Consider the following 10,470-nt stretch of genomic DNA (forward strand, 5'->3'; position numbering starts at 1 on the left):
TCAATTTCCTTTCTTTGCATTCATTCATTCATTTTCAGAAACCACCTTAACTGGCCAGGGTCGCTGTGGAACCGGAGAACACCGGGGATGAGGCAGGCGTACCCTAGATTCGAGATTGCACTGCACCTGAACACACACATTCACACACTCATTTATACCTAGGGGTAATGTAGAGTAGCCAATCCATCTACTGGCATGTTTTGGGGTAAAACCAGATAACGGAGGAACACTGAGAACCATGCAGCCATGTGGTGAACATTCAAAACAGGACCCTGGAGCAATTGTAACAGCAACGACAAGAAACAATCAGGAAGTACTTTTCATGCATTTAAAACAAAAAAACCATTCTACAATATTAACATGCCATGAAAGCACGACATTAACAACAAGACAATTATTTTCTTAAGTCACTTCACTGATCTTTATTCACAACAATAATTACAATTTTACAGTTATAGATTAAAAACAAATTTATTCCTTGTCATTCTTTCATAAAATCTACAGGGTGCAAATAAAATGTCTTTGTCATCCTAGTGTTGTTCTGTGTAAATAAGCAAACTGAGACTTGACTACACGAGCATATTTACCTTAAAAAAATATCATCGTTTAAAACCTGTTATTGTAAAAAATAAAATAAAATACTTAAAATACAAATCTAAACAATGATTTTTCTATTCATTAAAAATGTTTACAGGCAAAGAGGAAACACAACCAGATCCAAACATCATTTTAGCATCAATAATGTAGCCGTTATTGTATGAAGATTATTCGTAGACAATGCAGTCTTTAAGTGACGTCACATTGTGCAGTCGTCTCCATCTTACACAAGGTAATCATTGTCATTAAGTACATGTCCTGCTTTAATAGATTCAGTCACCCATGTTTCTCGAACAATCTTAAACTTCTTAGTAAAGAGGCGTCTGTGTGTCCTTAGGTCCAATAATCGCTCTTCTCCCGCCATGACTACATGCGAGATGCCTTCTTCTAGTCTTTCTACTACTGTGCCCCCATGAAAGCAAAACTCCAGAGCCCGAAAGTCCAGACATGTAAACTTAATAAGACTTTCTGGATCTCCAATATCAGAACATCGATCAAAGTAGGCACGGTAAGGTCTGAACATGCTAGTGGGCAAGTCATCCCAGCTGTACTTCTGCTCGATTGAAGCTATGGATACTGCATCCATGTCAACAGTGCCCATTCTACTGAAGACATCCCTCAGCTGCTGCTCATCTGTGTCGACGTAGTAACTGTCTCCATAGCAGTCATACTCTTTAGCAAAGTGTTCCTTTGTGGAAGGGGACATGTGGATCATGTGTCGTGGTTGCCATGGTAGCACCTGTTTCCTGTCCACACATTCCAGGAGCCAGGAAGCCTGTAATACATCATGTTGGTTTGAACCGATGAGGTTCTTTACCCGCACATTCTCAACACCTGCAATCACACAGTATGTGTCCTTTCCAGGGTTCTGGACTACAATGCCTCCGCAACAGGCCACTGCCTTTTCAAGCTCGGCCTTGGAATGAGTGTTGCTTCCGCTCATTACACAGAATTCCACATCTTCAAACATGTCAGTCTCTTTGGTGACAGTGGACAGGTCTTGAGCTTTGAAGTGGTCAACAATGCCAATGGTCTTTTTGGGCTTGGATGCGAGTTTCCGTTTCCTCTTCTCCGGCTCATCTTCCTGGAAGTGAAAGTGCTTGGATGCCAACTTACCCGAGGCTTTATCACGGAACTGATTTAGCTCATCCAAGGTCATGCACTCATACCATTCTTTGTCCTCTCGGATCCTCTCAATCCTGGGGAATCGCAGAGTGCAGTTAGTTTTGTACATGTCACTGGTAACAATCTCCGCCGCTTTGACTTGAATGATCACCGAGTTTCTTGGCTCAATGTAAACCTCTGGCTTCTCTGTCCCACACCAAATGCCTGGCGGAGGGCTACTCTTGCGAAAAACCTTCCAGTGTTTGGCCAGTTTCAGGCCAAGCTCGTAGAGCTCCTTCATGGTGTAGCCTGATCCAATTCGACAGAGTGTATGGAACACTGTTGGCTTCTGTCCAGGACTTGGCGTTTCAGCAACAGCACAGAGAAAGTGGGACAACATTCCACTCCGTCTGCCTTTACCCCAATAGCCTCCCACTATTAGCAAATCCAATTCATCCATCAGGCCATCAACATATTCAGGTTTGATCTTCAGCCAGCTTTCACCACGTTTATCTGGTTTGTAGATGGACATGGGATCTTTGACCATGATGCCTTCGTCACGGTTGTCAATAGCTTCATTGAGGGCATTTATCACTTCCTGCCTGGTTTTGGCTTCAGTGTACTGTACCAGCTGGATCCGGCCTTTGACGGGTGTGAAGACTGTCTGGAGAGTGTCGTAACGCTTCTTGAGAGGCTCGTTTCCAAACTTCTGGTCATTGACAAGCAAAACGTCAAACACACAAAAGCATGTTTGTAAATCAGAGTCTTCCACCATTCGCTTGACATCAAATTTGCTGCCTTTTTGCATGAAGGTCTCTGTGGTGAAGTTATAAGCCATCATCTCTCCATCTAAGATGCAATTAACAACATGAGATTTAAAGACATTGTGGATGTATGGTGTGAGGGAACCCTCTAGTGGTGAGGACCCAAACTGTTGCGTGTATTCATAGGAGTTACGGCTGTAGTATTTGTATACATCCCCATCCTTATGAAGTTGAATGCGCTCACCATCCAGCTTGGTCTCAATATAGAAGGGCTTGTTCCCCATCTGTTTCTCCACTTGGCGGATGTTGGCAACAGCTGCCAGCATGGGTTTGAAGGCAGAAAACAGGCTGATGGACACCTCATTCAAGGAAATAGAGGGGTCATGTAGCTGTCTGCAGACCCTCTCCAAGTCTGTAGAGACATTGTAGAGCTCTGGAGCATCTGAGTGAAAAACCTGGAGAACGGTCTCCTTGCTAATCCCAAGTTTCATGTCTTTCAGGATCATACGAATAAGCCATTTTTGTTCCAAAGCTGAGCTTTGCGTAATCAAATGTAAAAGGCTTTTCTTCACAAGGTCTTTCTGTTTGCTGGCATTATTTATCGCTACAGAGTCCAAGAAGTCATTGACCTCTTTGATGCTTAGATTACCCTGGCTTGTGCATCTCTTTTTGAGGACAAAGTAAGCTGTAAGGGCAAAGTCTCCAGATTCTCCTTTGGCTGTAGTAGGCGCTCGGTAATTGAGAAGTTTATTTGCCTCTGGCCCCGATTTTGGAAGCCCCAAGACCTCAATGTAGAGTTTGGCTAACATGTTTTCTTTGATACCATAGGCCATTCTCTCCCTTTCAAAAGGAGGCACAATAAGACGCATGGCTGGGTAGAATGAATCTGTCGTGTTGGGATTATCTTTGTGAAGAGCTGCATGAAACCTTCTCCATGAATCTAAGAAATCCTTTAAGCATTTGGCCTTGTCTGGCCGATGTTTGGCTTTCTGAATATTCTCAAGAACAGTGCACAGGTCAAGAAATGGCACTTGTGCAGCCACAAATGTTTTAGATGCAGCGTCACTTTTGGGTGTTTCCTCTGTTCTCTCACCTTTGGATGAGCCCTCCATTGTTGATGATGTCTTTGAAAGAAAACAAAAGCATAAATGTTATGTAATTGCTGATGAAACACTACCCCCCCCCCCCCCCCACACACACACACACACACACACACACACACAGTTACGCCTGCTGAAACTAGTATATATTGAAACTTCATTAAGTATTTGAGCTGTGAAGACACATAAGGAAATAATCAGACCACAGTCAGCTAACTACCTAAATTCAGCATTTGGAAACAAATATATTTACTGAGGTAAACAATGCAGACTATTATATTATTATTGTTTTTACTGTGTTAAACAAACAAACAAACAAACAGACAGACACATAGATAGATAGATGTCTTAATACACAGAAAAAGAAAGTTGTAATTGTTGCAACAACAATAAAACATCAAACCTGCGTTTGCTCGAAGAAGAATTGGCCAGATGTTACAGGGCTACTGTCTGAGCTTGCCCTACATTTCCTTGTTTATGAACATCTTTTCCGTGTTGTTATGGAAGCCGACACTAAACGAAGCAATCGTTTGTAAACAATTAACGCACATCTGACTTGGTGTTTTAAAAATTCAAATCTAATATGCTTTTGTGATTCTGGATAGATACTGAATGTTTCTTCTGAAAGATAAAAGATAAACTGGCCATAAAAATAACGCCTATTTCCGTTTCCAAACGTTGCTTTAGAATGTAACACAAGGACGTGACGAAATGTGGTGTGCTCGAGTGCGACAGGTTTCTCACGCATGCGCACATTGACTGATTGAACATGTAGAGTACAGAGGCTAATTTATTTCATGACCTGCATAGACATTCTTCTAAATTGTACAAGAGCGAGTTCTTAGTCCGAAAGCAGCTTTGTTTTTACTATGCTTTTTAAATTTGTAAATGCAGGTGTAAATTGAAGAATAGTATGTTTTGGATCAAACCAGATAAGGCGTTAGATTGAATTAGATTTATTTGTTTGTTTGTTTGAAGTACACTTTTATCTTGGAAGTAACCAATAATTAGTTGAGATTTTTTCTCTCTCTCTCTCTCTCCCTCTCTCTTTATTTTCTGTTACTGCGTAAATTGTAAGACCTAATGGTGTCCAGCAGGGGGCACCAATTCTTCATGTTGAGCTTCATAATCAACATGTGATCTTCAATGGCGTTCCAAATTTATTTTTGTAAGGTAACTGAGTTTACTTTTTTAGTTGAAACTTTGACCTGTTGGTCTATTTTTACTTTTGTTAATGGCTTCATACATCATACATTACCTACAAAGCGGTTCAACTACCTGCTAATAGTGATGCCAATCAGGTTTAACATTTGCTTCATTTCTACCTAAGGAGAGTGATTCAGCACACTTTTATCCTTTAGTGTGTCCATCTCTGTGACTTCCTCAGCTCCACACTCTGCTCAAACAGATGGTTCCAAAACTTGAAGTCTCGTCAGTACCATTGTGTTTATCATCTTGTAGACCGCTATCCTGCCGAGCCAAGTCTCTGCCGTAACATAAATATGGGTGTTGAACATAAGGCAAAGAAGGGCTTGATCTTTAGTTGTTTGGTACTAACAGTAAAATCTGACTGTTTTCAATTATGTTCGAGATATTTCACATTACATATGTAATGTGTTTCGGAATGGAGTTTCTTTAAATACAGTCCCCTCTGAAACTACTGGAACGGCAAGGCCGATTCATTTGTTTTTGCTGACATTTTGGTTTGAGATCAAAAGATGAATATGAGAAGAGAGTTCAGAATTTCAGCTTTTATTTCTTGGTATTTATATGTAGATGAGTTAAATGACATAGAACATAGAACATTTTGTATAAACCACCCAATTTGTATGTGAGCAAAAATATTGGAACATGTGACTGACAGGTGTCAGTTTCATTTTCACCTGTGAAGACTGCATTTGTTGTTTGAAGGGATAAGCCAACAGGTCAGAGAGCTGTCTATTGGAGAAAAGCGATTTCGAAGCTGTGAAAAGGGGGAAAATCAATCAGAGGCATTGCACAAACACTGGGCATTCGAAGAAGACTTTGAGAGCAGAAATATAGAGGCCATACCACAAGATGCAAACCAGTCATCAGCAGTAAGAATCAGAAAGTTAGACTGGACTTCGAAAAAATATACAAATATGATCCAAAAATAAAAAAACAAGTTTAACCTCTACCAAAGTGATGGAAACACCAGAGTGTAGAGAAAGAAAAGATCTGCTCATGTCCCAAAACATACAAGCTCATCTGTGAAACATGGTGGAGGTAGTGTCATGGCTTGGGCTTGCATGGCTGCTTCTGGAACAGATCACTCATTTTTATTGATGATGTAACTCATGATGGTAGCAGCAGAATGAATTCAGAAGTTTACAGAAACATTCTGTCTGAAAATTTACAGAGAAATGTATCCAAATTAATCGGGAGGAACTTCATCATGCAGTAAGACAATGATCCAAAACACAATGCCAACTCAACAAAGGACTTTTAAATGATCTACATAACACACTGCCAAAACAAAAAGGTTTTATACTGACCAAGTCAATCACCAGACCTTAACCCAACTGAGCAGCATTTCACCTCCTGAAGAGGAGACTGAAAGGAGAAATCCCCCAAAACAAACAACAGCTAAAAGAGACTGCTGTAAAAACATAGAAAAGTATCACAAAAGAATAAACAAACAATTTGATGACATCAATACTCATTGCAGGCTTGCAATTTTGATATACAACCAAATATTGCATATTATAAATATGTGTTATTTACTTTAATTCACTTATCTGTTCCTATACAGTTGCTTGCCTAAAAATTTGTCTGATGCAAAAGGTTCTATGTTTTATGTTGTTTAACATATCGAGATGTAAATACCAGGAAATAAAATCTGAAACTCTCGTCTCATATCAATCTTTTGATCTCAAATGCAAATATCTTTGGTGTATAGCACAAATTAATTGGCCTTACCTTGCCAATAGTTTGGGAGGGAACTGTATACACACACACACACACACACACACACACACACACACACACACACATTTATTTAAAAGGCTGTCATTAACCAATGTAATGGCAATCAGTGCTAAAGCAATTTACTTAATTCGTGGTTTAAGATTGTTTAAAAATTGTGGCCAGCATACTTTCTAGAAAGCACTGTTACGTTGTTGGGAACATTGTGTTCAAAGGCAGCACATTAACTGTTCTTTGTGGTGTGTTTTCATTAATCATGTGTGTTTGGGAGTTTAATCAGATCAATCTGTGGCGTGCTGCAATTTTATAGAAAGGAATGTACGGATTGTGTGTGGCATATTTCATCCTTGTACATGATTAATTCACTGTGTGATTAATTCTGTGTGTGTGTGTGTGTGTGTGTGTGTGTGTGTGTGTGTGTGTGTGTGTGTGTGTGTGTAAAAACAAGCCTATCACCTGTGTGACTCTTTGGAGTGCTTCTAAATACCTCACTTCATGTCACAGATTCAGACATGTCTGTTGATGTCCATGAAAACACTACAAAGCTTTTTTGACAGCCCAGGAATTTATCAGAGCTCTCTCACTCATGGGTTTGGTATTCTTCACCACGGCTTGGGTGTACATGTTATTAAGCAAATACAATATGGCAGGCATTACACTGAGTATTATGCATGGCTTTCATGATTCACCTGTGAAATTTACACACGCGGCTTAAAAACCTCACGTTATGTTTCACACATTTCTTTGCATATAGTGTACTTTTTTTCACGTGACTTTTACACATGATCCTTTTGCTTCCACGAGTGATATTTTTACACAATTTATTTAGTTTCACATCAAATTTTTCACGTGAGTGATTGATCTTATTTATCTTATTTATTCACATTGTTCACGTTTACTTGAGTTCACGTGCAGTTTCAGAGTTTAACAGTGAAATGCACTTTCATATAGTTTGTTTTGACATGATCACATTATACACACAATCACGTGGAAAAGTGAGGAATAGTTAGGAAGCAATATGTCATGATCTTCTATTTACAATTACATTTGTTCATTACACAGCTGTTTTTAATAAGTGTGTGAATCCTTTCATACAGCTGTTAAACGTGACGATAGTGTTACGAATGCTGTAAAAGATTGAGATCACATTAAATCGTCAGAAAAGGTAAGAAGAAAAGAGTCAAACTCAGGTTACGTTTGGGAGTCCTCTTGTTCGCATATGAGACAACGAAGAGTAACAAGTTGGAGTTCTAATGGAAATATTTTGCAATGTTTAAAAAAAAAAATTGGTATATGTTAGCTACTAGAATTGATGCTTGTCTAACCTGTCATTAGCAAAGAAAACGGAATACCTTTGTTAAATATGGCCAGTTAATGTTTGCAAAATAGTCCACCCTTCCAGGTAGGCAAAGGAGACGCCTCATTTTATATGAATATTTGTTTACTCCAGCATGTTGAAACATTTTAATGAGGTAAGGCCTGGAGCACTCATCCTGAAGTTCCACACTGCAGTCTGGTGACTTATCCATATTCAGACACTCAGATAGATTTAGCACTACTTTAATTGCGTTGCATTACAAGGTTGGAGCAGACGAGGAATTGTCATGGTACATCAACAAACCTGAAATAGACTCAATTGATTGTATGCTAAACTGAGCCCAGACATCATTCTATTGATGTATCGTGTACAGCTATTGGCTGGATGAGAGAAGAAGAGTCCTTTGTGATTTGTAATAAGTTCTTTGAAGTTCTGAATAAAACTGTAAGGAGCAAACAGCCAGGGGTTTTTGTTGTTGGAAAGTAAGAGTATCATAATTCAATTACGGTAAGTATAGTATGAATACGATAATTACTCAAGTAATTATATAAAGTATAAATATGCTAAAATGATACATAAGTATAGTTATGAAGTACAATTACTCCCACCCCTGTTCATTACTAACCACATTGGGGTTTTGGAAAGAAGGATTCCTTTAAAAGTATTTTGTGTTTTTTTACCACTAGGGTGAGCCCCAATGCACAGGAAACCATGCAGAGAGGGAGAGAGAAAGAAGCACAGTAGGATCCATCACATACAAGCCTAACTTGTTTGCACCAGATCTGCAGCAGCAGCAGATGAGAACCCTCGGGATGTGCAGTCCACCTCTGCAGCCCCAAGCCCATCCCTGCATTATTAGAGCAAAAAGGGTTCTATAATCTCCATGTGGTGTGGGTTTACGTGTGTGACACAGTGGAGGTGTTCACAGCTGAGAACAAGAATGAGCTCTGACCTGGAAGATGGTAAACAAGTGACGTCAGCAATGTGAGACCTGCTTCCAACGGAACCAAACCATGTGCATGTGGAGAGAAATGTAGGGATTTCACGCAGGGATCGTGTGTGACAAAGCTCTGTTGTGTTATTCACAGGGTCAGTGAGTCCTGATGTAACACATATATTTACGCACGTGAGCTACGCTTTCCCAGAGTTATTGCTGTCATAATCTTCACTGGATTACTCACTGTTTAATGATTCATGTGATATCATTATTATTGACCAAAAAGGCTCCAGCAGTTCCCAGCATCCATGCATTGTTTGCTTGTGCACTTTGAGATCACTCTGAACAAACACACTGGGAAACATTCAGGAGTGACGTGACTGATGGAGTCATCAACCTGCCAATAAGGACAAAAACAAACCTGACCTCAGTGGTTGGATGAAAACAAGTACAAGACACGGTATGTTTAGTCACCAGTGCTGGTAGCTGGTGCTGATTCATGCTATCAGTAATTATTATTTGTTATCTCTGATTACTTTTACTGACCCTTAGCCTAGATTTATGTACAGATGACATGAAGAAAGTGGTCTTCCTTCAGAGTAGAAGAACATCCGTTGCCTATGATCCAATTCTGGATAAACCTATTTAATGTAGTATTTAAATTTGAATCTAATTTTATGGCCCACTCGTGCCATATTTTCCTTTCCATCTGATTTATATCAATGTGCTCATTCTAATTTGTTATTGTTTCTATAGCAACAGACCATTCAGGACTTGTATGGCAAACTCTCTACATCTAAGGCTAATAATAAACAAATTGAATAAAAAACACATTGTTTAACAAAGAAAAATGTTTCATCATTGATATGGTGAAGTCTTCCATATGGAGATATATATTTATTATTTTGCTAGTTTGTACGGGATTTCACAAGTTTTTTTTTTTTTTTGCTGCGGCCAAAAATGCTTGATTTTGCTGTGGCTTTTTTCAAAATTCAAAAGAACTTGCGGAGTTTTTGTGCTTTTTTTGCGGGAAACTACTTGAATTGGTGAAATTGCAATGGCACAAAATTGTTTTACACGGTCTTTCACTGTGATGTTTGTTCGTAAATGAGATTTTTTTAGCTGTATTCATGTTTGACGCACGTAAATCGAAGAGGGTTTTTGGCTGAAAAGCGTCTTGAACCAAATCTGCTGTAATTTAGAAAAATTGCAAGCTACTCCAAATACTGCAGCGTTTGCTTGATTTTGCATTTATTTCTGCGATTGCAAAATCCTGGAGGGACTGCTTAGGGAAGGAGTCTCCAGGGTAAGTGCTTTGTAACAGTCAGTTCATTTTTAGCTACAGCAGAGTTTTCAGGACAGAATACATGGGGTGGTGAGTGATTACAGGGACTAATTTGTCTCACAGACATTCCACAGCATTATAAACCGTTGAAAACAGTTTTTAAACAAGAAGATGTATTGTATCTTTCGTTAATAAATTTTAAAAATGGGTATTTCTGGCAAATTGATGTGGTATGACAGGAATAAAACACTTCAGGACATGCAGTTAGTGGCATGTTATAGCTTCCAATTTGTTAAATACCTACTGAATGTGCTGTTAATATTCTCTTTTAGCTGTGTTGTACTTTTTATTATTATGACTTCATCTCGTTCAGTGCTTCATAACTATAGAAATAACATATAAGGGCATGAGTGATCATA

At 39.1% G+C, this 10,470-nt stretch overlaps 1 protein-coding gene across 1 annotated transcript; it reads right to left on the minus strand.

Moving 5' to 3' along the window:
* Positions 1–400: 400 nt before the first annotated feature.
* lig4 (ligase IV, DNA, ATP-dependent) lies at positions 401–4,259 on the minus strand. The gene is made up of 2 exons (XM_017458189.3): positions 3,969–4,259; positions 401–3,589 (listed from the first exon to the last, which is right to left on the minus strand). Exon 2 carries the CDS (start codon positions 3,575–3,577, stop codon positions 821–823), a length of 2,757 nt encoding a protein of 918 aa, XP_017313678.1. The 5' UTR covers positions 3,578–3,589; positions 3,969–4,259; the 3' UTR covers positions 401–820.
* Positions 4,260–10,470: the final 6,211 nt, after the last annotated feature.

This window comes from Ictalurus punctatus, chromosome 26, assembly GCF_001660625.3.
Source record: "Ictalurus punctatus breed USDA103 chromosome 26, Coco_2.0, whole genome shotgun sequence".
In the NCBI taxonomy this organism is placed as follows: Eukaryota; Metazoa; Chordata; class Actinopteri; order Siluriformes; family Ictaluridae; genus Ictalurus; species Ictalurus punctatus.